This window comes from Mustela putorius, unplaced genomic scaffold (assembly GCF_011764305.1).
Source record: "Mustela putorius furo isolate JIRA1106 unplaced genomic scaffold, ASM1176430v1.1 tig00003983_pilon_pilon_pilon, whole genome shotgun sequence".
NCBI classification, from domain to species: Eukaryota; Metazoa; Chordata; class Mammalia; order Carnivora; family Mustelidae; genus Mustela; species Mustela putorius.
Genome location: NW_025422123.1, coordinates 10,875,172 through 10,903,105, shown reverse-complemented (window position 1 = coordinate 10,903,105; position 27,934 = coordinate 10,875,172). Strand labels below are relative to the sequence as shown.

The 27,934-nt window shown below is 51.9% G+C and overlaps 3 protein-coding genes and 1 long non-coding RNA gene across 4 annotated transcripts; 3 read left to right on the top strand and 1 right to left on the bottom strand.

The window, feature by feature from the left end:
* Positions 1 to 490: 490 nt before the first annotated feature.
* Positions 491 to 7,999, top strand: NFKBIE (NFKB inhibitor epsilon). The gene is made up of 6 exons (XM_004739793.3): positions 491 to 1,117; positions 3,550 to 3,652; positions 4,367 to 4,589; positions 5,604 to 5,692; positions 5,860 to 6,099; positions 6,895 to 7,999. Exons 1-6 carry the CDS (start codon positions 750 to 752, stop codon positions 6,958 to 6,960), a joined length of 1,089 nt encoding a protein of 362 aa, XP_004739850.1. The 5' UTR covers positions 491 to 749; the 3' UTR covers positions 6,961 to 7,999.
* A 121-nt stretch (positions 8,000 to 8,120) lies between these two features.
* On the top strand, positions 8,121 to 12,152 carry SLC35B2 (solute carrier family 35 member B2). The gene is made up of 4 exons (XM_045071260.1): positions 8,121 to 8,749; positions 9,307 to 9,500; positions 9,691 to 9,845; positions 10,602 to 12,152. The coding sequence occupies exons 1-4, from the start codon at positions 8,739 to 8,741 to the stop codon at positions 11,538 to 11,540; spliced, it is 1,299 nt and encodes a 432-aa protein (XP_044927195.1). The 5' UTR covers positions 8,121 to 8,738; the 3' UTR covers positions 11,541 to 12,152.
* A 242-nt stretch (positions 12,153 to 12,394) lies between these two features.
* HSP90AB1 (heat shock protein 90 alpha family class B member 1) lies at positions 12,395 to 18,906 on the bottom strand. Its single transcript, XM_004739794.3, has 12 exons — positions 18,755 to 18,906; positions 17,143 to 17,289; positions 16,645 to 16,851; positions 16,378 to 16,537; positions 16,102 to 16,235; positions 15,684 to 15,992; positions 14,857 to 15,022; positions 14,101 to 14,291; positions 13,823 to 13,970; positions 13,451 to 13,719; positions 12,887 to 13,220; positions 12,395 to 12,765 (listed from the first exon to the last, which is right to left on the bottom strand). Exons 2-12 carry the CDS (start codon positions 17,287 to 17,289, stop codon positions 12,656 to 12,658), a joined length of 2,175 nt encoding a protein of 724 aa, XP_004739851.1. The 5' UTR covers positions 18,755 to 18,906; the 3' UTR covers positions 12,395 to 12,655.
* Positions 18,907 to 19,312: 406 nt separating this feature from the next.
* Positions 19,313 to 20,563, top strand: LOC123389529. Its single transcript, XR_006604144.1, has 2 exons — positions 19,313 to 19,692; positions 20,080 to 20,563. It is a non-coding gene; the product is annotated as an uncharacterized LOC123389529 (long non-coding RNA).
* Positions 20,564 to 27,934: the final 7,371 nt, after the last annotated feature.

Sequence of the window (27,934 nt, the reverse complement as noted above, 5' to 3'; positions counted from 1 at the left end):
AAAAAACAAAGAAAGAAAGAAAGAAAAGAAAAACAAATGAAAAGGGGCACCTGGGTGGTTCAGTCGGTTAAGCGGCTGCCTTCTGCACAGGGCATTGATCCTGGGGTCCTGGAATCAACCCCCCAGGGGGGCTCCCTGCTGGTTGGGGAGCCTGGTTCTCCCTTCCCCCTGCTTGTGTATGCTCTCTCTGTCACAGAAATAAATAAAAATCTTAAAAAAAACAAACACGAATGAATGAATGGAAAAAATGAAATGGAAGGAAGGAAAAAAAGAAAATGCGTGGAATTAATGAAAAAAAGGAAGGGAAAAGATGGATGGATGGATGAATGAGTGGGTGAATGAATGAATGAGTGGGTGAATGAATGAGTGGCTGAATGAACGCACGAGTGACTCAGGACCGGGTAACCCCTGACTCGAAGCCAACGCAGAGGGCGGGGTTAGGGGGATTCCGGAGGGAGGGGCCTCGGTCCGGAAGCGCCTGTCGGGGGCGGGGCCTGAGGGGCGGGGCGAGAGCGAGTCCGACTGGGCAGTCCAGCTACCCCGAGTAGCCGCTGCCGTGGAAGCCTCCAGAGCTCCGATCCTCGCCCGCGCTTTTCGCCGACTCCTCGGGCTCCCGCAGCTCAGGAAGGAGGCCACTCCCGGCCGGGCGCTAGCTCTGCAAGGCGGACCTGCAACCCGGAAAGGCGGCGCGGCGGAGCCCAGAGCCGGATCCTGCTCGGACCTGGCCCCCGCCGGCCGGGACCGTTGGCATGTCGGAGGCGCGGAAGGGGCCGGACGAGACAGATGAGAGCCAGTATGACTCGGGCATCGAGTCTCTGCGCTCTCTGCGCTCCCTGCCCGAGCCCACCTCGGCCCCAGCCTCTGGGCCCTCGGATGGCCACGGCCCCCAGCCCTGGACTCATCCTCCGGGAACAGCCCAGGAGCCACAGGAGAAGGAAGATACAGATGGGGAGCGAGCTGACTCCACCTATGGTTCCTCGTCGCTCACCGAGTCCTTGTCCTTGTTGGGGGGCACAGAGACCGAGAACCCAGCCCCACGCTCGCCGCTTCCCGCCGCGGGGGCGCTGAGCCCTCAGCAGCTGGAAGCCCTCACTTACATCTCTGAAGATGGAGACACGTGAGTATGGGGTCGAGGCTGAGACAGAGACCCCTTCCCATCGATGCTAACTCCTGGCCTGCCAGGATCTTCAGCAGGCCGGGAACCCAGTCTGTGAGGATCCCTCAAAACACCCGCGCTGGAAGGGGCAGTCCCCACTCTCTCTTCCAAACTCTAGACTTCACACTCAGCCCACTTTTGAGCTCTGGCCAGACCCGGTCCAGAGGCCCTGGCATCATCTCTCTGCCTTCCCTTTGCGAGGTGGGCAGAGCTGACAGGGCCCTTGCCAGGCACCTGGAACCCCAGCTAGCAGCCCGGAAAGCTACCAATAACCCACCCCCTGGAAGGGAAAATTCCCCTGACCAAAGTGCTCCCCCCGCCTTGCTGGGGGAGAGCACATCCTTGTTTGCTCAATATCTGGGATTCCCAGCCCCTGACCTCATAGTACCCTGTCTCAAGGAACAAAAGGTGCCAGTTACAGGTTGCCAGTGGGGGTCACGGAGCTAAAGATGGGGGTACAGCTAGGGAGCAGAGCTAAGGCTAGCTCTGAGAAAGAGGGGGTGAGCCAGGCTGGGGCACTCTTGCCCCAGCAGACAGACAGGCGGCTGGCTGCCCAGCTCACTTCCTTCTCTGCTGCAAAAGGGGAAGTGAGGGCTGGAGTCAGCTTTACTGACACCCTCTACCTCCTGAGCCCCCCAAGTCCTCCTCACTGTCCTGTCTGATACCTTTACTTTACCCTTTCTTCCCCCAGGTGCAGGTGAAGTTTGGTGGGGACTGGGCTAAGGGGGCAGGCAGTTGAAATAAGAAGCATTTTGTGTGGGAGGGACTGGCCAGTTGAAGATTTGCCCCTTAGGAAGAAGAAACACTGTCAGGTGAGGGGGTGGCTGGGATTTGGGGGTGAGAAACAGAGCGGAGTGTGCCGGGGTCCCAGATAGGGGATGCTGAAATGAATGGGGGTCGGGAGGGTAGAGGAGGCCAGAGGTGTCTGTCTTGACCTGCTTTTTGGAGATGGGAGGGTCCAAATCTTGGGTGGCCTTTGACAAAGATAGCCTGTGGACCCAGTGGGTGGGAGAGGAATGACCCCAGGCCTTTTTTGTAACCTACCCAGATTACCAGCCCACAGGCCCAGAACCAAGGTTTAGGGAGCTCCGTGTGGAATCCCTATGACTGACCTTTGATCTAGGGATTGAAGACTTCTGACACTGCTGTCCTTTGTTAGCCTCTGGGCTGCAGCCTTAACCTAGTTAGAGACAGGTGTTGTGTCTAGATTGGGGGGGGGCGGGGCAGAGAAGAGGAGTCAGGACTCCCCAGGAGGTTCCTAGGGAGGAGGGGGTGCTCTCTTCCCTTAGAGGTGTCTGGCCTGTGGGACTTATGGAAGTGGGAAGAGGAAGTGGGAGGAGGGGAGACAGGGAGAGAGGGAGGTGGCTGCAGGAATGTGACCTAGAGAACAGGCCCTGGCCGAGGGGATTTCCAGTGCGGTTCCTCCCGCCCTCCCTCTGTCACTCTCTCTCCTGGGCCTCTCCTGCCGCCAGCCACCAAGCTTGCCTCCCTCCCGCCTGAGCAGCCCCCTCCCCAGCCCAGATGTGCCTTTACCCAAACTACCCCTCAGGGCGGTTAATGCCTCAAGGCATCTGTCCTGGCCTAGACCCTGCAGCTCTGGCTTTCATTTTCCCCACCTGATGTGGGGAAACCCCAGGACTGGAACTTCCCCTCCCAGCTGCCCCCTCCCACCTTAGCAAGAGGCTCAGACTCTTTGGCCCCCAACGGACGCACATGTTCTGCACCACACAGACCTCCCCTTGGAAGTGTACGCAGAGTGGGGGATGGCCTCTGGTCAGGCCCCACCAGGTCCATGCTGTCTGAAAACTGACCCTCTTGATTCCTCTGTAAAGGGCAACAGCAGGAGAGCCTGCCTCGCTGTCTCCTGACTCCTCTTCCCAGAACTTCTGTTTTCTCTCCCTTTCAGTGTATAACATTGGGTTGCTGGGAGTGGGGGTAACCCTGCTCCTGCCCTCTCAAATCCTCCCTGTTGAGGTTGGTGGAGGTGGGGAGCTCAGCCCCGGAAACCAGGTCTATGCTATCTCGGCGGCTTTCCTTTTGGCTTCTAGCTGCAGCTGGCCTCACAGGGCCCTGGGACCAGAGGGGAGTGGGGTGTGGGCAGCCCAAACAGGAAGGCCCTTGTCCCATCAGCACCCTGCCCATGCTCCCACTCTGCCGAGGCCCTCCTAAAGGCCAGAGATGGGAACTTGGAGCTCCCAGCCCCAGGATCCTGGCTTCCCACACCAACCCTCACTTCCTGGCCCAAACTCTCACTTCCTTTACCTACCCTATGAGTGGCTTCTTAGAGACTGATGTGTTTTTCCTTCTAACCTCAGGACCTCAGGCCCCTAGCTCACTGTCTAGGGCCCCGAGCCCTGACACTGAACCCTGTTCTTGCTGCCTCCCCCTCCCAGGCTGGTCCATCTGGCGGTGATTCACGAGGCCCCAGCTGTGCTGCTCTGTTGCCTGGCTTTGCTGCCCCGGGAGGTCCTGGACATTCAGAACAACCTTTACCAGGTAGGTGAGGGGAGAGGTGGGCTGTCCCTGGATACCTATCCCTGCCCCATTCCTAGCAGCCACATCAGGCTGCACATTCTGGAAACCGTATGCGGGACACTGGGATAGAAGCTGGTGATACAAACATGAGCAAGACACAGCCTCGGCCCATGAGGTGTTTGAGCATGGGCTAGGGGACTCATGTCCACACCTAACTGCAGAGCATGTGACAAGACTTGTGATAGAGACACATACCAGCTCCTGTGGGATCCAGTGTTCATGGGGAGCAGCCAGGGAATGCTTAACATGGGAGTGGCATCTGTGTGGAGCCTTAGAAGAGGAGTATGGCAGGTAGAGGTTGCCTGGTACTCTCTAGTCTTTCCCCCCTCCGACCTTTCCTTTTCCCTTGGCCCCTGGGGATAACAGAGGTCTCCCCAGAGGTGGAGGGGGTAGACCCTGCCCCCATCTGTCCTTTCTGCAGGGGCTAAGAGGACCTGCAAGAAAAGCTGGGGGCCACTTCCCTCACCCTGCCTGCAGACCTGGGAGGGGTGGTCCCAAGAGCTGCCTGGGCAGTGACAGAGGGAAGGGTTTGGCAGCATTTCCTTGGAAAACCAGGGCCATGGCCTTTCTAAGCGGCTCTCAAAGTGTGGCAGCTGGTAATTCCTGGGTCCACCCTAGCATTTTGCCAGAGGGAGGAGCATGCTCCAGTAGCCCTGGGCCCCTCTGTGCCTACAGACAGCACTCCATCTGGCTGTACACCTGGACCAGCCCGGTGCAGTTCGGGCCCTGGTCCTGAAGGGGGCTAGTCGCATGCTACAGGATCGACACGGTGACACAGCTCTGCACGTGGCTTGTCAGCGCCAGCACCTGGCCTGTGCCCGCTGCCTGCTGGAGGGGCAGCCTGAGCCAGGCCGAGGACCACTGCACTCCCTGGACCTCCAGCTGCAAAACTGGCAAGGTATGGGTGGCCTCGGGGCCCGTGGGATGAGAAGGGGGCAGGAGAGGGACTCCATTCTCAGGGACAGGATGCTTATGGCCTGTCCATCAATGCACCTCCAGTTCCAAGCACATAGGTACTCCATACATCTTTGCTGAATGAATTAATGAATGAATGAATTCGATTGAGAATTTACTGAGAGCCTACTATGTGCAAAAGACAGAGCTAAACCTCGCCCTCAAGCTATTTAGTTTAACAGAGATTAGATTAACTCATTAATTCACGTATGTACTGAGGGCCTTCTGTGTGCCAGACATTATTCCGGGAGTGAGACTTAATCTGTGAACAAAGCAGAGAATGATGGAGGCCGGCAGTAAGTCTAAGCAGGGAGTTCTCTAGCAGGTTAGCAAGCAGGAAGGCCTGGGGGAAAAGTAGAGCAGAGTGAGAACTAGAATGTGAGGGACGGGGGGGGGGGGGGGGGGGGGGGGGGGGGGGGGGGGGGGGGGGGGGGGGTGATTTTCAAAGAGGATGGCCAGGGAAACCCTCTAGGAGCAGGGAAGTTTGAACAGACACTTTGAGTCTAGTTCTGGGAGGGGGGCACAGGGCAGGAGGTGGCATCTGGGGAGGGGCTGGAGCCTGGGGATCCTGGAGAGCTCTGAAGATGGTGGTTGAAGACAGGGCTTGAAGGCAGATAGAGTTTCAGAGAGGTGGGGTGTGGGGAGAGAGAGACTGGGGGCAGGGTATGCTTGTGGAGGTAGGGTGCGTGTGTATGTGGGGTGTTACTCAGCCACGTAACCCCTGAAGCATGAAAGTTTCAATAACATGACTTTGAAAAGGTGGAAACTTTGAGTTCCTTTCCCCTTAGACTTTTGAGGGGGTTTTTCAGGTTTGTGTTTGAACAGTCCTGTGCTCAGAGGCACTGAGTGGGCAGTAAGTCCCTTGGGGCTGAGGGGTAGGGAGGTCCCTGAAAGTGAGGGAAGGTGGGGGAGAGTTGGTGGATACAGACGAGCGAACCCCAGCCTCACCCCATCCCAGGTCTGGCCTGTCTCCACATTGCCACCCTGCAGAGGAACCGGCCTCTCATGGAACTGTTGCTTCAGAATGGAGCTGACATCGACACGCAGGTGAGGGGGGCCGGTCATGACCCAGCCCTGGGCCTGCCCCATCGCCTGATCAGGCCCTGGGGCCCCTGGCCCAGCCATCAGGAGGGGTGGCACTTCTCATCTGGAGCCCCAGGGCCTGGCAGGATTCCTCTTGAGGTCCCATGGCTGACAGCCTTGTTCCCCTGCAGGAGGGCACGAGTGGAAAGACCGCGCTGCATCTGGCTGTGGAGACCCAGGAGCGGGGGCTGGTGCAGTTTCTGCTCCAGGCTGGTGCCCGCGTAGATGCCCGCATGCTCAATGGCTGCACCCCTCTGCATCTCGCGGCTGGTCGGGGCCTCAGCAGCATCTCATCTGCTTTGTGTGAGGCCGGCGCTGACTCCCTGCTGCGGAACGTGGAGGACGAGACTCCCCAGGACCTGGCTGAGGATGTAAGAGGCTAGGCTCCATCTCTAGGAGCTCCCACACCCATAGCAGAGCCAGGAGCTGTGACAGCTGAAAGGGCCAAGGAGTTGGGATTCTGGGGTGTAATCCACATCCGTGACTCTGTCACTCACCCTCTGTGGGACTTGGAGTGAGCCTCTGCCCCTGCCCCTTAGTTGGTCAAGACCAGGGAGCTCAAACTTGGACTCTAACAAAAGCCCTGCAGTGGATCAGTGAGGCAGGCTAGGTTATAAAACAGGGTGGTGGGGCCCTGGGGGGGTTCAGAGGCTCTGCCCTACTTGATTTCAGCAGATAGTCGCAGAGGAGGAATGTGCACCAATTACTTCCAGGTCTTGGAATTTTTCAAGAGAGGTAGAACCTAGATTTCCTGTACAGTCTTTCCATTTAAAAATGTTCAGTGTAAAAAAGGATTCCAGGGCACCCGCGTTAGTAGAGCATGTAACTCTTGATCTCAGGGTCATGAGTTCAAGTCTCATGTTGGGCCTAGAGCTTACTTAAAAAAAAAAAAAAACCCGGACCCATAGGCTGTATCACCTCTGGTGTCCTTACTAGCTCTGATATTCTGACATTATCTTAGAGAGTGAGGGTTTGCCTAAGGCTTCAGGACTCTGTCTAGCCCAGAGGGGCCTCTATTTGGGGGATTAGTAGGAGGTTTTGTTCCCCCATATCCTTCAGCTGTCATTCGGTGGAGAGGAAAAGGCCCAATCTGTCTCCCTAGCTCCCTTTCTCTACTGTCCTTTGCCCATGAGCCCTGATCTTGCTTCTCTCCATTCTCTTCTCAGCCCTTGGCTCTTTTGCCCTTTGATGACTTGAAGATCTCTGGGAAGCCACTGCTGTGTGCTGACTGAAGCCGGGGCAGAGTCTGGGGCCCGGAGACTCCATCTCTTCCCATCTGGAAGCTGGAGCTTTAGCTGCTGCAGCTTGGGCCCAGACAACGTGCCCTCCTGGTGTCCTGGGGACTGCTGAGGACACAGCCTGGGGCCAGCACGGTCCTGAGCTGAGAGGAGGGATCACAAGTGAGAGAAGGCCAGTCTAGAAGGAAGACCTTCTTAGGTGGATGGAGATTCCTGAAGACTCCAAAGCCCCCGGTATCCTAGGCAAAGCCTGTTTGCCTCTAGAGAATGGCAGGGGCTCTTGTTTCTGCTCACGTTGGGTCAGCCTGAAGCTGCCAATCAGTAGGAAAACATGGACTCTCCAGAGTGAGGAGAGAAACTGAAATCAGCAGGCAGGACCCTGAGGGGTTCCATCTCACTGCTGTTGAGGACTCTTGAACACTGTTGTTTAAAGACTTCACATAGAAGGCTCTGAACTGAGCCTTTGGGGAAGGGGAAGTTTCAATAACATGACACTAAAACAGCAGAGACCTTTAAAAAGATCCCCCCTCCCAGAGTCATTTTACGCACACACGTGTCTGTGTGCATTGGGGATTTTTAGGTAGGCCTGCCTTGTGACTTTATGGTAGAGTCAAAGAGAAGGAAATTGCTCCCTGAACAGGATAGGACCTTCATAGGTGTGTGTGGTGGGGTGGTTGGGGAGGAGCTAACAGTCCTCAGGCCTCTCCGTCCTTCACAAACCCTTGTCCTTTGTGTGGAAACAGAGGGATAAACAGGAGGTGAGAAGCTCCCCCCCCCCCAGCAAGGGGGTTGCTCATCACTGCCCTAGAGGAGTCTGGAGAGAAGGGCTGGCCTATGGAGGGTAACACAAAGGAGCCATGGCTTTGTATGTTTTTCCTTTCATTCCACACATTTGAAGCCCTTGTTAGGTGAATATGGTCAGTATGGGTATGGGAGAATAAACCAACACAGTCTCTGGCCACTTGGATCTTATAGTCTAGTGAATGAGGCAGCCATTAAAGTCATAAACAGACAAATAAATATGTAATTACAAGTTGCAGTGGATTCTGTGAAGGAAAAGTAAAGTGAGGAGAACACACGTTGGTGGAGGGCCTTTGGGTAGTCAGTCAGGGGAGAGCTCTGAGGCCTGTCATCTCCAGGCCATACAGAAGGCTGAGTAAGGATGTGGGGGGAGCGGTCAAGGGAAGGCCTACAGTGAATTAGAGGACCTGGCAGTGAGACTCCGCAGAGGGTGAGTGAGGGGGCAAAGCGGAAGGGACAGGTCATGCAGAGCCTCGAAGGTCATGGGTTGTTGGGGGACAGAACTGCAGCCCAGCGGAGAAAGGAAGGAGAGATCTTCCTGTCAGAAAACGCGAAAGGGGTAAAGTGAGAGAGTGCTTGGGTCGCAGAACCTCAGCGTCCCCGTCCCGAGATGACAAGGGGGGCACCACTACCTCCTGGGTTGGTTGTGAGGGCTCAGGGCGATGGCGAAGCGGAGTGGGGGTGCGCGGTCCCCGCCTCCCCGCCGCCCGGGGCCCCCAGGAGTCCGGCTCCCGAGCCGCGTCTCCCTCCGGGCCACGCGGGGGCGCTGTGGCCTGCCGGCGGCCCGGGGCGCTGCGTGGTCGAGGCTGGGGGCGGAGGGGCGGCCGCCGGGAGGGAGGCGGGAAGAGCAGGGTACTTCCGCTAGCCGCTAGCTCACTGGCCGCTGCTGGAGGCGGCCGCGGAAGCGGAGGGAACGCGCGGCCCGGGGACCGCATTCCCCGGCCCCCCCTCCGCCCCACGCGGCCCGGACCATGGACGCCAGGTGGGGGGCTAGGGGAGCGGCGGGCCCACGTGACCGAGCCCCTGGGCCATGTGACTGCCGCCGCTGGGCACGGAGGGGCCGGGTGGGGTCCCAGCTGCCAGGCGGCGGACCGGCCCGCGGGGCCCGGAGCCGGCAGGGAGAGGGGGCGCGGCGTGGACTCGTGCTCCTGGCGAGGGTCCGGGAGTGTCGGGCGGAGGAGGTGGGAACTCTGGCGCTCCCGGATCCTGGAAGGCGGGCTGGGAGGAGGGGCGCCGCCTGTGGCCGGAGCGGCAGGAGAGCGCTAGAGGGAACAGAGGGAACCTGTGTGGTCAGAGGGGCGGATCCGCCCCCGGGGAGGGAGGGAACCCTGCCTGGACCGCGCCGGCCTCCGCTCCCTTCCCGCCCCCTCCCTGCCCGCTCCCCCCCCCCCCCCCCGGAGAGAGAGAGGCTCTTTGTCCAGGCTGGGCTGCAGCTGAGTGGGGCGGGGAGACTCCGGGCCCTTCTCCAGTGTAGTCCCCTCTGGAGGGCCGAGTGGATGAGGAATTGCACCCTAATCCTTACGTCCGCTGTCCCCGCAGGTGGTGGGCAGTGGTGGTGCTGGCTGCGCTCCCCTCCCTGGGGGCAGGTGGGGAGACTCCCGAAGCCCCTCCAGAGTCATGGTCGCAGCTATGGTTCTTCCGTTTTTTGGTGAATGCTGCTGGCTATGCCAGCTTTATGGTACCCGGCTACCTGATGGTGCAGTACTTCAGGCGGAAGAACTACCTGGAGACAGGTGTGTGAGGAAGGGGTGGGTTAATGTGCAGGGTCCGTTTTATGAGTGCTCACCAGCAGTCCAAATAGGGATGTGGCTTGGAAAGGGAGGGAGGGAGATCTGCAGGCCTGACAGCAGGGCAACTGGCTGCTCTGGGGAAGATGAGGTGCTGGGGAGAAGGGGAGATCTTGATCTTGTGTGCCTTTTTTAGGCAGGGGTCTCTGCTTCCCCCTGGTGAAAACTTGTGTGTTTGGCAATGAGCCTAAGGCCTCTGAGGAGGTTCCTCTGGCTTCCCGGACGGAGCCGGCAGAGACCACTCCCACTTGGCAAGCCTTGAAGCTGCTCTTCTGTGCTGCGGGGCTCCAGGTAGGTAGGCAGGGGGGCTCCACTACTCTTCCTGGGTTGGGTCCCTGTGGACAGCGACTGCATGGAAGCAGAGTTTTCATCCTACCTGTCCCAAGGCTTTCCTGGCTAGTGTGTTACGTGACTCCCTCCTCCCAGAGGCACACTGTGCCATCATCTTCTTAGAAGTGGTTGGAGGACATGCTGTCTTTTCTTTCCTTCTTTTCCCTTACTCTCTTTTCTGTGATGTCTTCTGTGCTCTTACTACACTTCCCCTTGTGGTGATGTGTCTCATATACTGTGAACCTGCCGATCAAAGTTTGGGAAGCCATTCAGCCTTCCCCCACTCCATGTAAAAGGAGCAAAGATGCTGAGCTCTTGGCATGTTGGAGTGGGCACTGCTAGTTCTACACATGCTGAACTAACAGGTGTCCCATCTTTTTACTCCCTGAATTGACTGAGCATAGATAGGAAGATACCTGGGATGGAATCAGCTTTGACTTACTCTTGTGTGGGGCACAGACACAGGGTCTGGACAGGGTCTGGACAGTCTTAAAGCATTTGTTGTTGTGTTTCGCACACACTTATTCTCTCCAAGGTGAATGCAGGCTTGGAAGGGGAGAGGAAACTTCTAGTTACTGCAGAGGGACCAAAATATGTATGCTGTCTTTTAAATCATTTTAGACATGTGAGAAAGAGGGAGATTGTCAAGATGCTTTTTTGCCCACCTTTTCCTTCTCTGGCTTATCTTGTCCTCTGTCCTGGTCCTTCTCCATGCAGGTGTCTTACCTGACTTGGGGAGTGCTGCAGGAAAGAGTGATGACCCGCAGCTATGGGGCTACTGCCACGTCGCCAGGTGAGCGTTTCACAGACTCTCAGTTCCTGGTGCTCATGAACCGAGTGCTGGCACTGATCGTGGCCGGCCTCTACTGCGTCCTCTGCAAGCAGCCCCGCCACGGGGCACCCATGTACCGGTACTCCTTTGCCAGCCTGTCCAATGTGCTTAGCAGCTGGTGTCAGTATGAAGCTCTCAAGTTCGTCAGCTTCCCCACCCAGGTGCTGGCCAAGGCCTCGAAGGTGATCCCTGTCATGCTGATGGGCAAGTTGGTGTCTCGGCGCAGCTATGAACACTGGGAGTACCTGACAGCTGGCCTCATCTCCATTGGGGTCAGCATGTTTCTGCTTTCCAGTGGCCCTGAGCCCCGCAGCTCCCCAGCCACCACGCTGTCAGGCCTCATCCTGCTGGCAGGCTACATCGCCTTTGACAGCTTCACCTCGAACTGGCAGGATGCTCTGTTTGCCTATAAGATGTCTTCCGTGCAGATGATGTTTGGGGTCAACCTCTTCTCCTGCCTCTTCACCGTGGGCTCCCTGCTGGAGCAGGGAGCCCTCTTGGAAGGAACCCGCTTCATGGGGCGACACAGTGAATTTGCTGCGCATGCCCTGCTGCTCTCTGTTTGCTCCGCGTGTGGCCAGCTCTTCATCTTCTACACCATCGGGCAGTTTGGCGCTGCCATCTTCACCATCATCATGACCCTCCGCCAGGCCTTTGCCATCCTCCTCTCCTGCCTCCTCTATGGCCACACTGTCACTGTGGTGGGGGGTCTTGGGGTGGCTGTGGTCTTTGCTGCCCTCCTGCTCAGAGTCTATGCTCGGGGCCGTCTAAAGCAACGGGGAAAGAAGGCTGTGCCTGTCGAGTCTCCTGTGCAGAAAGTTTGAGGGGCCGGAGGCATGAAGTAGAACAAGACCCTCACTGTACCAATTTTCCTCTCCTACTGTAACTTCTGAGGTGGTTGGCTCGAGGGCAGAATGCAGGTTTTTTCTGTTACCACAAACCAGCTCTGCAAGTTGGGGTTGAGTCCAAGAGGCAGCCTTCCCCTTTGCCTTAAGTCACCGTTCTCTTGTAGGGATTCTTCTGAGGACCGTCCTCTGTGTGGAGGGTGTGGAGAAGGCAGAGGCACCTGCCAAAGTCCCCACCCCTTCTAATTCCCTGAAGTTTTGCCCTGTGGGCTCCACCAACACCTCACCTGTGCTTATCCCCCTACCCTGAGTGGCCCACCCTTGCAGATAGCCTCCCAGAGACCTACAGTTTACTCTGGTGAGAAAAGCACAAGTGTTGTAGGCTCCAAGTGCTGCTTTCCCAGGAGTCTGTGAAAGATCTGGTGCTATGCTGGAGGGGGATGGGAGAGTCCTGCCCAGTGACACCACCGTCTGTGTTAGTGGATTCCTAGGCTCTGCTCCAAGAGTCAATTGCAGGTTTTGGTACTCCAGAAATGTAATTTTGCTCTTATAATTTTATTTTATTAAATTAAATTGCTGCAATGGACTGAAGTCCTGTGTTTTGGCTCACTGAAGCGTATGCTTTAGGACAGGGACTGAAAACTACATGGTAGTTGGAAGCTACCCTTTAGAGTCAATGTTGGGGGGACTTCAAAAGTGCTAAGTGCCTGCAAGTGACCTTAGCTTTCAATGTATGAGGAATACTTATCCACGGAATGACAGCAGGTACAACTTGGGAAGCTAAAGAAACCCAAAAAGCAGCATGAGATCCACTTTACAAGGGACAACATAACTGTATAAAACTGTATCTTCTTTATTTTGCATACTTTAATCTCAGAACAAAATAAACAAACAAAAAACACAATACACATCCAAACCCCTTGTCAAATGATCAGAAGGGATAGGGCTTTAGGGCCTTCTTTCCTGCCTCAAAGACAGGAGGAAGAAAAAAAAAAACCACTAGACAGCAGAGGGAACCAGGTGAACAGGGCCACTCCCGGCTGCTGGGGAGCCATGGGGACACTATACAGAGGGCTCAAGGTCTGCAGGTAGAACTAATCTACTTCTTCCATGCGAGAGGCATCCTCATCACCCTCAAGAGGGGGGATCTCATCAGGAACAGCAGCACTGGGTTCCTCTGCTGTCACTTCATCTTCATCAATGCCTAGAAGTAGAAAAGTAATGGCACATGAACTTTGATCCAAATACCATGAAGTTAAATTTGTCCCTATAAGACCAGCTCCTCAATTCCCTGTCACACTCTGGTTAACAAAGGTCTCACTTACCCAGGCCTAGCTTAATCATGCGGTAGATGCGGTTGGAGTGAGTCTGGGGATCCTCCAGTGAGAAGCCAGAAGAGAGCAGAGCTGTTTCAAACAGCAGCACCACCAGGTCCTTGACAGCTTTGTCGTTCTTGTCCGCCTCTGCCTTCTGCCGCAGCGTCTCCACAATGGGGTGGTCAGGATTGATCTCCAGGTGCTTCTTGGCCATCATATAGCCCATTGTGGAGTTGTCCCGAAGGGCCTGGGCTTTCATGATCCGCTCCATGTTGGCTGTCCAGCCATAGGTGCTAGTCACAATGCAGCAGGGTGAAGACACTAGCCTGTTAGAGATGGTCACCTGTGGACAGTTACCAAAACCATGTTGGTTCTATTCTACAAGTTCTATTCTCTGTAGAACAGAACTCACAAAAAGCTGCAATCTTTATCCAACATTACAGAAATACCAACCTTAAACCTGTCTGGTAAAGACAAATAAAGCTCTAGCCAATTAGACTCCTTAAGGTTCTGAGGGAAGCAGCCCTAAAAGCACTTGTTTGCAAAATACACCCTAGTCCCAGAATTGTTTACCTTCTCAACCTTCTTATCCAAGATTTCTTTCATGAGTTTGCAGAGGTTCTCGAACTTGGCCTTGCTCTCCTCCATTTTCTTTTTCTCCTCTTCATCCTCAGGCAGCTCCAGGCCCTCCTTGGTAACAGAGACTAGACTCTTCCCATCAAACTCCTTGAGTTGCTGCACGCAGTACTCGTCAATAGGCTCTGTCATATATACTACCTCGAAGCCCCGCTTTCGCACTCGCTCCACAAAAGCGGAGTTGGCAACCTGCTCTTTGCTCTCACCTGTAGGGTTATTCAGAGTGACTCAGGTCAGACTGCTGCCTCCTGCCCTCCCTTCCCTCCTCACACCCGGAAAGGCTTTGATCAGATTCAGGCTCTGACGCACCAGTGATGTAATAGATGGACTTCTGGGTCTCCTTCATGCGGGACACATACTCTGAAAGAGAAGTCATCTCATCTCCAGACTGGGAGGTATGGTAACGCAGCAGCTCAGAAAGGCGGCGCCGGTTAGTTGAATCCTCATGGATTCCAAGCTTCAAAAGTACAAAAAAGTTTTTTTACTTACAATCTGTTACCTTCTGTGTGAATGAAAAATAACCCCGAACTGTTGATTATTAAAAAAAAAAAAAAAAACTTTTGGGGGGGGGGACGGGACATCTGTACCTTTAGGTTTTTAGAGAATGCCTCATAGAATTTCTTATAGTTCTCCTTGTCTTCTGCCAGTTCAGAGAAGAGCTCAAGGCACTTCTTCACGATATTTTTGCGAATGACCTTCAAGATTTTGCTCTGCTGAAGCATTTCTCGGGAGATGTTGAGGGGCAGATCCTCAGAGTCAACCACACCGCGGATGAAGTCTGCAATCAACCAGTGAGAACAGTTAAAAACAGGGCAGGGACACCTGGGTGGCTGAGTCCCTATGTGTCTGCTTTTAGCTCCAGTCATGATCCTGGGGGTCCTGGGATTGAGCTCCTTGCTCAGAGGAGAACCTGCTTCTCCCTTCTGCCTACTCTTGACAATCTTGTTTTTTTTTAAAAATAAGATCTTTAATTTTTTTTTTTTTAAAAGATTTTATTTATTTGACAAAGGGAGATAGAGGGAAGCAGGCTCCCTGCTGAGCAGAGCCCGATGTGGGACTCGATCCCAGGACCCTGAGATCATGACCTGAGCCGAAGGCAGTGGCTTAACCCACTGAGCCACCCAAGTGCCAGACTCTTGACAATCTTTAAAGAAAAAAAAAAAAAAAAAAACAAAAAAACAAACACCTAAATTCAATAGGACTTATTTCTCACTGCACCCTCACTTCCCAGGTTATCTACAATGAAGACCTCATTTCCCCCAAAAAACAAGACCTCACTTTCTTGAGAATGCTGAGAGGGTTCCACAGGATTATTAACTACATGAGACCAAGACCACACTCACTGAGATACTCTGGTATCAATTCATCACAGCTGTCCATGATAAACACACGACGAACGTAGAGTTTGATGTTGTTCTTTTTCTTTTTGTTCTCAAAGAGGTCAAAAGGAGCCCGACGGGGGATGAAAAGCAATGCCCTGAATTCCAGCTGACCTTCTACAGAGAAGTGCTGAAAGAAATCCAAGATAAATCAGTAGTATATTTTTTTTAAGAATTTATTTATTTGACAGAGTGATCACAAGTAGGCAGAGAAAGAGGAGGAAGCAGGCTTCCTGCCGAGCAGAGAGGCGGACGTGGGGCTCCATCCCAGGACCCTGGGATCATGCCCCACATTGGGCTCTCTGCTCGGCAGGGAGCCTGCCTCCCCCTCTCTCTCCACCTGCCTCTCTGCCTACTTGTGATGTCTGCTAAATAAATAAAATCTTTAAAAAAAAAAGAAAAAGAAAAAGTTTATCCCCACCACTTCATTAAATTGTTTAGAACAAAAATCTTAACAATGTTCCTTTAAAAAAAAAAAACTTCCTGAAGATCCAAGGATACAAGAGATGCCATTGGACAAATTAAGCTCTCATACCTTGAATTAAGCTATGATGGCACAGCTATATAACCCTTAGATCAAGGGGAAAACAATCCCACTAAGAACCCATCATGGAAATAAAGGGAGGTCATTGGGAAGGATGTCCTTTCTTCACCCTAGAAGGGTCATCAGTAAGTGAATGGACATGGCTCATGGCATTCAGTTCCCATCTACCAACCAGCTAGGCAAGTTCTACTTCTCTACTACCAGCCTTCTGCTTGCTCTTCCTGAGTCAACATGCAAGGGTTCTCACCTTGACTGCCAAATGGTCTTCCCAGTCATTAGTAAGGCTCTTGTAAAACTCTCCATATTCCTCCTGAGTAATGTCATCAGGGTTTCTGGTCCAAATGGGTTTAGTCTTGTTCAGTTCTTCCTGATCAATGTATTTCTCTTTAATCTTCTTTGTTTTCTTTTTCTTGTCTTTCCCACTATCATCCTCCTCATCTGATCCCACATCTTCAATCTTGGGCTTCTCCTCATCGTCTTTATCTTCTTCCTCCTTCTCCCCTTTCTCCTCCTCTGCCTCATCATCACTGATTTCTTTCTCTCGTTCCTTCTCCAACTGGAAATACAAAAAGGTTTCAGAACACGATACACCAAAGAACCAGAGACTATCCCATTCTCCTGAGCAGCAGACATCATACATGTGAGGATTACTAGTCTACACTCACATAAAGGGTAATGGGGTAACCTATGAACTGCGAGTGCTTCTTCACCACTTCTTTGACCCGTCTCTCCTCTAAATACTCTGTCTGGTCTTCTTTAAGATGGAGAATCACTTTGGTACCCCGGCCAATGGGCTCACCTAGGAAAAACCAATCACGATACAGCATGAAGACACAAAACTAAGTGCAGACTTGTAACAAAAGATATCTACAGAAAACATGCTTAACATCTCTATTACAGATTTCCTCAGAATTCTAACCCAAACAATTAAGTCAACTTACCATGGTCTGCACGCACAGTGAAGGAGCCCCCAGCAGAAGACTCCCAGGCATACTGCTCATCATCATTGTGCTTTGTGATAACCACCACCTTCTCTGCCACCAGGTAGGCAGAATAAAAGCCAACGCCAAATTGTCCAATCATGGAGATGTCTGCACCAGCCTGCCAAAGAGTTTTAAAGTCAAACACACAGACACACACAGAACTACAGCAAACCAAAAAATACCCACACTGATGAAGGGTGCATGTCTAGCTAAAATACCACATACCTGAAGAGCCTCCATGAATGCTTTAGTTCCGGACTTGGCAATTGTTCCCAAATTATTTATGAGATCGGCTTTGGTCATGCCAATGCCTGTGTCCACTAGAGTCAGGGTGCGTTCCTGGGGGTTGGGAATGATGTCAATTTTCAGCTCTTTACCGCTGTCCAACTTGGAAGGATCTGTCAGACTCTCATAGCGAATCTTGTCCAAGGCCTAAAAATAAAAATTTCAATATTATGTTTCTGCTTCCTGAAGCTCACCTTCAACCAAAAAAGAACTTTTTCACTTCCAAATAGCCTCAGTTCTGATTACCACCCCAACCTCGTGTTTAAGCACAATAATTAGCTACAATATTCCATCTAAACCCAGAGAGTAAAGACAACTTTTTAAAAATCAGTATGTTTATTCCCTCCAACAGCAGCCCCATAAAACGCCAAACCACCTTTCTCCCATTCCTGAGTGCTGAAAAGGAATACTACAAATGAATGTGCCCAAAGCACTCACATCAGACGCATTACTGATCAACTCCCGAAGGAAAATTTCCTTGTTAGAATAGAAAGTATTGATGATGAGGGACATAAGTTGGGCAATTTCTGCCTGGAAGGCAAAAGTCTCCACCTCCTCCTCTCCATGGTGCACTTCCTCAGGCATCTAAGGTAAAAAACAGTCAAGAATTACAAAAGAACACCACGACCCCATATTTAACACTCATGTACACCCCAGTCTCAACAGAGACTAGAAGAAATTTACTTCAAACTGCTTTGGGTTGGCTACTAAACATATTTCTGAAAGCCTGTAAAGCCTTTTCTTCAAAGATTTCAGCATATATCCTTAGCAGGAAGCGAACTTATAAGGAAAATTTTAAAAAGCTTCTTTAACATAATATACAATGCCAAAGATTTTGGAAAGGTATCTTGAAGCCAAATACTGCAAGTAGTCCATGGGACCCAAGAGCCTCAGCATCACTGGGTAGCTTGTTGAAAATGAACATCCTGACTCCAACAGGAAAAGAGCCCCAGGTATCTGAAGGAGAAAACCAGAGACTAAGGTTCTATTACGTTTTTTGACAGGAAAAAGAACACCCCAAGGTGATTGATTTCATGTTAAAAAAAAGAAAAAAGAGTAATTCAGCATTGGCTCTCCCAGAGGTTATCTCCACAACAAGCGCGTGTGATTGCTGCCTCAGAGCACAGAGGAAAGATTACACCAGAGACCAGTGGATACCCGCCCAAAAAGCTACTAGACAAAGAAGCGACGAAGCAAAAGCTCCATCGTCGTGACCCCCTCAACACACAGGACTACAATGTAGGGTCAAACCAAACACAACTAAGATGGTGGCCGTAGTCCGCGGGCAGACCCTCGTCACTGCCGGACATGCGTCGGCCAGGGCCACGCGAGGAGGGGGCGCCACCGCGCAGTCTCCCTTCGCCCCTGCATCCGGGCACCAGGGCGGGGCGCCGGGCTCCAGAAGCTTCCAGAACAATCTCAGCTCTCTGAGAGGGGCGGGGGAGGAAAGGGCCCATGAATCTTCCAGAGCCTGCCCCCTTTTCTTCCCTCCCCCACGACCGAGACTGCGAGAAAAATCTGGAAGGAGGGAGGAAGCATCCTGGGCCGGGGCCGTCCGTAAACGTTCCTCACCGCAAAACCTTGCAGAAAAGAACCAAAAACACTTGGAAAACGCTTCCCACAGGGTAGAAGGCAAAGCCAGGCCAATACCAGGCTGTGCTGAGTCACGTCCAGCGCGCACACCCACCACCCTTGGGGACTCTCCGGCGCCCCGTAGCCGCGTCCGGAAGTGGAAGGGCAAACATGGCAGCGTCCCGGGCCGGCGCGGACACCACGTGCAGCTGCCCACTACCCCAAGCCCACTCCGCGGCTCACCTCCCCCACGGCTAGTATTCGCCGGGGTTAAGCACCGCCACCCCGACACAGGTGAAAAAACAAGCTTACCTCGCCAACCCCCTCCCGGCCACTATCCAAACGAAAGGTGGAGTCGTTCTATCCCAGAGACCGCTCCAAACCCAAAAAATCTACCCTCTGGAAACGAAACTAGGAACAAGAACAATTCAAAAAGAGCATTCCAGGCAGAATAATCTTAAAAGAACCCCTACCTTACCTTAAAAGAGAAGAGCTGCAAGCACTACAGACCACAGTGGGAAGGGACTGCGTCCAGCAACGACTCCGCAACAAGACCGCGCGGGGGTGACTCAAGAGAGCGGCTGTGCGCCCCCAGCCGTCCTATATACGGCGAAACACAGACCAACTGCCCGCCCCCGAATCCTTCCGCCTTAAAGGACGATGCCTGTCAGCCCCGCACCTGCCGCTGCCCGCCCACCTTGACGTCATGGTCCAAAATAGGGGAGGGGGCGGGAGCTGCAGGTCTCAGTATCCGCCTTAAGAGCATGCGCAGGCAATTCCTTTTTGTGGCCCCCATCTCCGCATTTCCGAGGCATTAGCAGTCTCCAAGAACTAGAGATTGGTAATGCCATATGATATAAATGGGGGGGCTTAGGGGCGGGGATGCCCCTGACCTTCTATAAACCTGTGAGGCAGGCGCCTCCGAACTCGAGTCCTGGCGTGGAGGAACGTCCAAAAAGGTGGAGGGCGGGGATAGAAGTGGCGGCCAACCACTCAGACCTCGGCTCCCAGGTTCGACTTTTTTGCTACAATCTGCCGTACACATTCCTACAGCCCGATAGGAGAAGGGTTTTTCTTTAGGGACGGTGCGGGATGCGAGATCTAGATTCAGGCAGTCCCCGGATCCCAGCCCTCCCCGGGCCAGAGGGAAAAGCCAGGGCTTTGCAGCGGGGCGTGGCTCCGGCTGGGGGAAGGGTTCTGGCCTGGGCCGGCTTGGGGACTCTTTGCCTGCGCTCGGCGGAAGGAGCGACGACGGCGGTACTGCGATTACTTCCAGCAGTTTCCAGACCCGCCTTAGCGGCCCCGCCCCGGCCCCGCCCCTTTCCTCCAGGCCCCGCCTCTCCCTTTGCGGCCGGGAAGTCTGTGCAGTTGCTGCGTTACCCGTACGACTCTGCCGGGGTCCCGGGAGAGGAGGAGGTGGGCTGTCCCAAACTTCTTTATCCTAGGAAGCCGCGGGCGGGACCCTGCTTTCCACTTGCCTAGCCCAGCTAGCTTGGCACTCCCTCGGGAGTGGGACGGAGCGTAAAGGGAATGATTGACGACCCCCCCCCCCCCCCGATCAATCACACGGCACAGAGCTGTAGGGGCGGTTGTGCCGGAGCCGCCTTCAGAGAGCAGAGACTGGGGACGCGTTCGCCACCGAGGTGGACAGTGGGATGGGGGGGGGTACCCTCCCCAACTCCTGCATTCGCCCACGTGTGTAGAACACTGAGACATGGGTCTCCTCTGCGTGAGCACATCGAGCCAATTCTCAGTCTGGTTTCATTTTTTTTTTTTTTTTTCCGCCGTTTTCCCCTCCTGCAGCTGCCAGACCAGAAGTGAGGAGGGTCTCCAGGGACCCCTGCAGAGTGGCAGGGATTCTTGGAGGTCGTTTGAAGACACTGGCCAGAGAGCAGTCCGATGCAGGCTGCCAAAAGTCGTTCCTCGTCAACTGTGGTGGAGGTCCCAAGCCCCCAGACCTTTAGTCTGCCAAAGGAGCTGTGGGTCTCCATACCTCGCTTGGCTCTGACCCTTTTGCATACCCTCCTGAGGGGAGGCTGTCCTTGTCTATCCAAGGCATCATCTAGGAACCCTGTGGGACCTACAGCCCCTCCAGAAGAAAATGGCCACTTGCTCTGTGACCTTCCTGGCCCACAGTGCCCTCCACTGGAATGCTGGAGAGGGGTTCCCTCCCACCACCACCACCCCTAGTCCTTCTTCAACAGCCCTGGTGCCCCGTCTTCCTTCCTTTGTATGTTCTTTATTTATGTGTTAAATTCCACAGAATAAAGGACCCTCACTTTCCTTATCTTTGCCCTATACTCCAGACCTCATCACCCCACTGCCACCACCCCAATTTCATTTCTCCTTACTCTTCTATTCCCCTTCCTTATGGTGTGTGAAAAACCTGTGACTGGAAGTTAATGAGTTTGGGAAGGGTGCTGTTACCAAGAATCCCCCAGAATTCTCTGTTCCTGATCAAAATCTCAAAGAAAGTGTGTCATCCCCCAACATACTCTCTTTCCCTCTGGGCAGAAGGGGTCTAACAAATGAAAAGTCTCCCTAGTTCACAAAGAGCATTCATACCATTTCACTGTCCTGTGAAGTGATGAAAGTGAGTCTCCACATTGTAGGAACTGGGAAAGCAAGGCTTCATTGAGATCAGTCAGCTCAAAGCCTTGTTATCCCAACCCTTGCTCCTTGCTCCAGAAATGGAGTGGAGATGCTGCCTCCCTCCCAGGACCCAAGTCCAGGGCAGAGCAAAAATTACTCCTGTTGATCAGTATTAGGATCTGAGAGCATTCAGGGGTGTTCTAATGGGAAAATCTCAAATCTTGCACTAGCCTAGAAAGACTGCCTTCTTTTCTGGAAGCCTTTTCCCACTCACTGACTCTCACTGAAGCCCCCACAATGAGTGCCTGGAGATGCAAAAGTGCATAAACAAGATGCAGGTTTCAGCCCACAAGGGGCTGCTGCAGGACAAGCATGAATCATAGCAATGTGGGAGAACTATCAGAGACTCCCTGTTCAGCCTGAGCCAGGGGGCAGGCTTCAGGCTAAGGCTAGCCAGCCCATGGCAATAGGTCTATTCCCAGAAGACGGAAATGCATGGAAAGGCACAGCCCTGACAAAAGGACCATAGCCTAGGAGCCCCCTGAGGAAGGCTGAAGTCTGCTCCAAGACCTCACTCTGCTTTAGGAGATCAGAGGTCTGTTGAAAAGTGTCTGCTGAAAAGTGACCCTGTGGGCAGGGCTCAGGTCACAGAGGGCCACAAATGCCATGTGAAGACGTCCTGACCTTAACTTGAGTTCGGGAAGCCACTGAAGGCTATTAAAAACAGCTTAACCCCCCTTGGATCTCCAGAATCCTATTTCCGGCAGCACTTGCAATGCTCACTGCTGCCAAGATACCCTTTGTTCCTGACCAGGCGTTAAAGACCCAGGCCAACCTTCTGTCGCTGGAGGGTAGCCAGATGAGGCAAGAACTGACAAACCTCCGCCTGCAGCTGGTGGGCCTGTCACTTGTTTTTATATGGCTTATGGGGAAGAATGTTTTTACATTGTTGAAAAAATCAAGAGAAAGATAATATTTTGGCATGTGAAAAGTAGAAATTTGAATTTGTGTTTGTAAAGCTTTACTGAAACATAACTCTTCTAATTTGTTTACATGTTGTCTTTGGCTAATTTTATGCTGCAATGGCAGAGTTGATAGTGTGGCAGAGACCAGGTGGCTTGCAAAATCTAAAATACGTTCTCTCTTAACCTTTTACAGAGAAGACTTACAGACCTCTGATCTAAAGCAGAGTGAGGTCTTGGAGCAGACTCAGTTACTGCTCCAACTGGGAATTCTCTTGAGGCTGCACCACTGGCCTTTGGAAGGGATCATGGAGGCTGCCAAGAAAAGAGGCAATGGAGGAAGAAAGCAACCTTTAAGCATCAGGACCTCAGGGATTATTTAAGCTCAAGGAGTAGCTCCAGATCCTTAACTCCAGGAACAGGCACCCTTCCCAGGCTCAGCAGCTGCCAGATGGGTCCTGTCTGTTCGGGTTCTACGAGGCCTATTTATTATCTCTGAACTTCATGGGGAATATGCTGCACTGACATCCTCACACGCCAATGGACTTGATGTTCAGAGATGCTGCGCAGCTGAGCCAGTCTGGTTGGCCAGCCTAGGCTCCAGCTCTGCCTCAGTTTCCATATTCGGTTGGAACATGAAAAGTTTCTTTCACAACTCTCATTCACTTCATTGTTAGTACCGTACCGTGCTTCTTGTTTTTGTTTTTGATGCAATGGCAATAGCCATTTTCCTTCATTTTACATTTCCTGAAGAATTTGGAAAGCAATCAATTTTATTTATTAGTTCCATAGCTTGGTAAACTACCTTACTAGTTCTTAGTTTGTTTTTTTGTTTTTTTTTTTTAGGTATAACCCTATCTATCATCTGAAGACAATGACAGTTTGGTTTCTCACTTTCTAATCCTTGTATATCTTATTTCTTGTAATACTGCACTATTTAGGACCTGCAAGACAATGGTGAGTGGAAACAGTGATTTTGGGGATCCCTATCTCATTTCTGATCAGAAAAGGAATGGTTTTAATAGTTCATCATTGGGGGCGCCTGGGTGGCTCAGTGGGTTAAGCCTCTGCCTTCAGCTCAGGTCATGATCCCAGGGTCTTGGGATTAAGTCCCGATTTGGGCTTTCTGCTCAGCAGGGAGCCTGCTTCCTTCTCTCTCTCTGCCTACTTGTGATATCTCTCTCCCTCTGTCAAATAAACAAATAAAATCTTTTAAAAATAGTTCATCATTAAGCACAATATTTCCTTTATCCCTACCTTGTTATAAATTTTAATCTGAATATCAAAATTACTTTTCTGCATCTACTGAGACTATTGTTTTAAAAAATTCCCTTTATTTATACGTTTAATTAATTAACAGACTTAGTAATATTATACAGATTCCACCTATTTATGTATTTATTTATTTGTAAAAGATTTTTTTTAAGATTTTATTTATTTGACAGAGATCACAAGCAGGCAGAGAGGCAGGCAGAGAGAGGGAAAGGAGGAAGCAGGCTCCCTGCAGAGCAGAGAGCCCGATGCGGGACTCGATCCCAGGACCCTGAGATCCTGACCCGAGCCGAAGGCAGCGGCTTAATCCACTGAGCCACCCAGGTGCCCCTTTGTAAAAGATTTTATTTATTTATTTGAGAGAGGGAGTGTGTGTGCAGGAGGAGTGGGAGGGGGAGAAACAGACTCCCCACTGATCAGGGAGCCTGAGAGACGACAGACAGATGCAGGTCTAGATCCCAGAACCCTGGGATCCCGATCCTGAGTAGAAGGCAGATGCTAAACCAACTGAGCAACCCAGGCACCTCTTGATTTATTTATTTAAAAATTTTTGAACTAACCTATATAATTGCCTGAGTCTAATGTTTTCTGTATGGAAATATTTTAACTAAGGACTCAATTCTTTTTAAAAAGATTTTTTTTAATTATTATTACTTTTAAGATTTTTTAAAAAAATTTATTTATTTGACAGATAGAGATCACAAGCAGGCAGAGAGGCAGGCGGGGGGGGGGGGAGCAGGCTCCCCGCTGAGCAGAGAGCCTGACGTGGGGCTCAATCCCGAGACCCTGGGATCATGACCTGAGCCAAACGCAGAGGCTTTAACCCACTGAGACATCCAGGCGCCCCTTAAGATTTTATTTTAAAGTAATCTCTACACCGTTATGGGGCTTGAACTCACAACCCCAAGATCAAGAGTTGCATGCTCTGACTGAGCCAGCCAGATGCCCCTCATTTTTTAAAATAATATAGGAATATTCAGGTTTTCTACCTCTCCTTGTCAATTTTGTTTACTAATTATATCCAGCTGTTTCTTGAAAGCTTTATTATGACATATTCTTCTCTTTGACTATCTTTTCAAACTCTATTCCATTTAAAGTATCTCATTTCATCCCTAAAATTGTTTTTCGTGTCTTATTCCTCTTTTTTGTGATCAGTTTCACTAGAGATTTGTCTATTTTATTTATATTCATGTTCATGTATTTAAATTTCTTGTGTGTGTGTGTATTTAAATTTCTGCTCAAATTTTTATTATTTCTACTTTCTTTGGGTCAGTTCTGTTGTTCTTTTTCCATTTTCTTAGCTTTAATACCTAGCACATTAAATTTCAACCTTTCCCATTTTTTTTTTAAATTTATTTGACAGACATAGATCACAAGTAGGCAGAGAGGCAGGCAGAGAGAGGAGGAAGCAGGCCTCCCACTGAGCAGAAAGCCTGATGTGGGGCTCGATCCCAGGACCCTGGGATCATGACCTGAGCTGAAAGCAGAGGCTTTAACCCACTGAGCCATCCAGGCACCCCCCCCCCCATTTTCTGACATAAGGATTTAAGGCTACAGACTTCTCTTCAAGTACGATTTTAGTATATCCCATGTTTCAATATACAGTATTTTTTGGAAAGATTTTATTTATTTATTTATTTATTTGAGAAAGAGCACAAGCAGGAGGAGCAATATGCTGAGGGAGAGGGGGAAGGGAGCAGTCTCCCCACTGAGCAGGGAGCTCAATGCAGGGCTCGATCCCAGGGTCCCTGGATCATGACCTGAGCCAAAGGCAGATGCTTCTTAACCAACTGAGCCACCGAGATGTCCCTATAGTATTTTTATTATAATTTAGTTTTAAGGGTTTTCTGATTTGTCTTATGGCGTCTTTGTTCATCAGTTTAGAGGTGTTCGACAGGGGTGCCTGAGTGGCTTGGTTGGTTTAAGTATCTGTCTTTGGCTCAGGGCATGATCTCTGGAGTCCAGGGATTGAGCCCCATATGGGGCTCTCTGTTCAGTGGGGAGTATGCTTCTCACTCTGCCCTTAGTCCCATTTGTGCTTTCGAGTGTGCACTCACTCTCTCTCTCAAATAAATAAAATCTTTAAAAAGTTCAACAGTTCCAATTTTTTTTAAAGATTTTGAGAGAGAGAGAGAATGAGAGAGCGAGCATTACAGCGGGGTAGGTCAGAGGGAGAAACAGACTCCTCATTGATCAGAAAGCCTGATGTGGGACTCGATCCCTAGACTCCAGGATCATGACCCAAGCAGAAGACATTTGCCTAACCAAATGAGCCACACAGGCGTCCCCATTTCCAATTATTTTTATATTATCTTTTAATTATGTTATACATATAGCATATATGTGTATAACATAACATATGTGTATAATACTGGCTCTTTTGTACTTGAGATTTTTTGTGAACTAGAGCATGGTAAGTAAGGTTTCCATGCATGGTTGAGAAAAATATTATTTAGTTATTGGATAAAAGTCTAAATATGTTAAATCTATTAAGTCAAGCCAGTTAATTGTGTTGCTCAAAACAAAAAACACTTGGAAACTCCAGGGGATGTAGCTTGGAGAAGGCAGAAGCTGAAAGTGGGGAGATCACCCAGGGGTGGGGAAAAGGCATGGTGTTCATCTTTTCTGTGGTAGAATGATGGAATATGAGGGCTCAAGGCAGGGGAGGAGGACCACTCTGTGTCAGAGGGGGCCAACAGTCCATTTTAAGCATGTTATGGGATACCAGATAAAGAATGTCCTGGAGACAGAGACTGATGGCTGAAGTCATGGGCAAGAACAGCCTTTCCCAGGCAAGTGCAGTGAAAAGACCAGTTATGACCTAAGCCATTTTGAAATTGTAACTAGGGTATCTTTGGTACCTACTCTATTAATACACATATGAGTGTGTCTTGACCCTCTGAGGGTATAGTATCAGTGACCTAAAGAGGGGTGTAAATGAGTCCTGCCTGCCACTGTCAGGTCAGGTCTAAATTGTCTGTTGTCCTTCTCCCATGGTGTACACCAGGTGTGCCTTTTTGTCTTGGGTGTTGTTCAGTGTTTCAAGGTCCCTTTGACTAAGGTAAAACTTAACCCGAAATCAGTTCAGCGCAGAGTAAATTACAGGCAGGGGAAGGTGTGGGGGGAGGAGGGGTTCTACCACAAACAACCCTGACCTATTTAACTACTCTGCCTGCCACCTAACCCGCCCCAGGCACAAGTCACTGGCCAATGTACAGTTCTCACCTGACTGGATTTCTGGGCCCGGTGCCTGCTTGGCCCACCTGTGCCCAGATAAGGCACTGGCAGGGCTGTGGCAGTGCTACTGAGTGCTTAGGAACTCAAAAACAAGAGGGACTAGGGTTAGACATCAGGAAGGACCTTGCTGCTTTCACCCGGGGTGGATTACACGGGAGCTCCAGATCCTGGGAGGTTTGGGATCCTTCGGTATGTTCTGGAATGTTCTGAAGGCTAGGGAGGAAGGTATACCGGGCTTGAGTTAGGGGGCCGTACTATCACGAGAGGCATTGTATATCCATCCCCTCCACTGTCTGGGAGTTCTCCCCATCTCTCCGAGTCCATCTGTCTCTCTGCTTATCTAATAGGTAAAGACAGGCAGAGACTTGTATTTACCCAATGCTTTCCGGTTTACAAAATATTTTTCCACCCTTTAAGCATTCCAGCTTCAGTTTTCTGGAGTACAATGGGCATAGCAACGGTCAGCACCGCACAGGGTTCCCGGGAGACGGGAGGCCACGAGACACGTAAGACGGAAGCAGGGTGGTGGGTGCAAGGAAGAGTTGCTAGCCACTGCCCGGGTCCGGAATTTCACAACCCCGAGAGAGGCGGCGCGGCTGTGCCCACCCTCGCTTTCCAGATGAGCGGCTCCGAGATAGAAAATGCCTTGTTCAAGGTGACCCCTACTTAAGAGGCAGCGGAGCCGGCCTCAAGACACCCAAACCGGTCTCCCACTCGCCAGCGCTCAGTTGCGAATGGCCGCGCGGCGGCGCAGCACTAGGGACGGGTGACGTCACCACACCCGCCGCCGAGGGGCGGGGCTGAGCGGACTCCTGCTCCCTTCATCTCCCGCCCCGCGTCGCCCCACCCCGCCCCGCCCCGGTCGGGTCCTCGGGTTCTCTGCTGTCAATCGCCAGTCTGGGGCCGGTGGGGCGATTGGCCAGTGTGGGGGGAGGTAAGGTCTGGTTCTTGAAGGCTCCGGGATTGAAGCTGGGGAGAGGAGCAGCGAGCTGCTTAGGTGTGGGACGGGGAGCGTACCAGGCCACAGCTCATCCTGATTGATTCTTGGTGCCACGTGTCTCTAAGGTAATTTCTTGCATCCAGGTTCACCTGCAGACTCCTTAAATCACCTTAGCAAGTCTGTACATATAGGTCACCCGTTTGAAGAACAAGGATCTGGGCCCAGAGGATGCGTGGTATTTGGCAGGCCCAAGATGAGATCCTAGGCTCTGAATCGGAACCAACCCCTAAGACAGGCCGGGGAGAAGACCCCCACTGTGTGGGGTCCTGCTGACTCATTTAGCAGTTGCCCTGTAGCCTGGGGCCAGAATGCCAACTGGCTCATTGACAGGGAGCACCAGGCCTGCCAAGGTGATAGATGGCTCTCAGTGAGCACCTCCTCTCTTGGAGGGGAACTGTGCCAGAGCTATGAGCCCCGCTAGGGCACTGCCATTGATGGCTTCAGGAGGGGGAACGCAGGCTCTGTTCCTGGGAGGTGCCCATCTCCACACTCACTGCCAGCTTGTTCTAGAAACCAGATGGGCCTCACTGCTAGATCTACTGGCTGGCTGGCGTCTCTCGGTCTGCCACTCTTCCTGCGTGTCAAGACTCGGGTT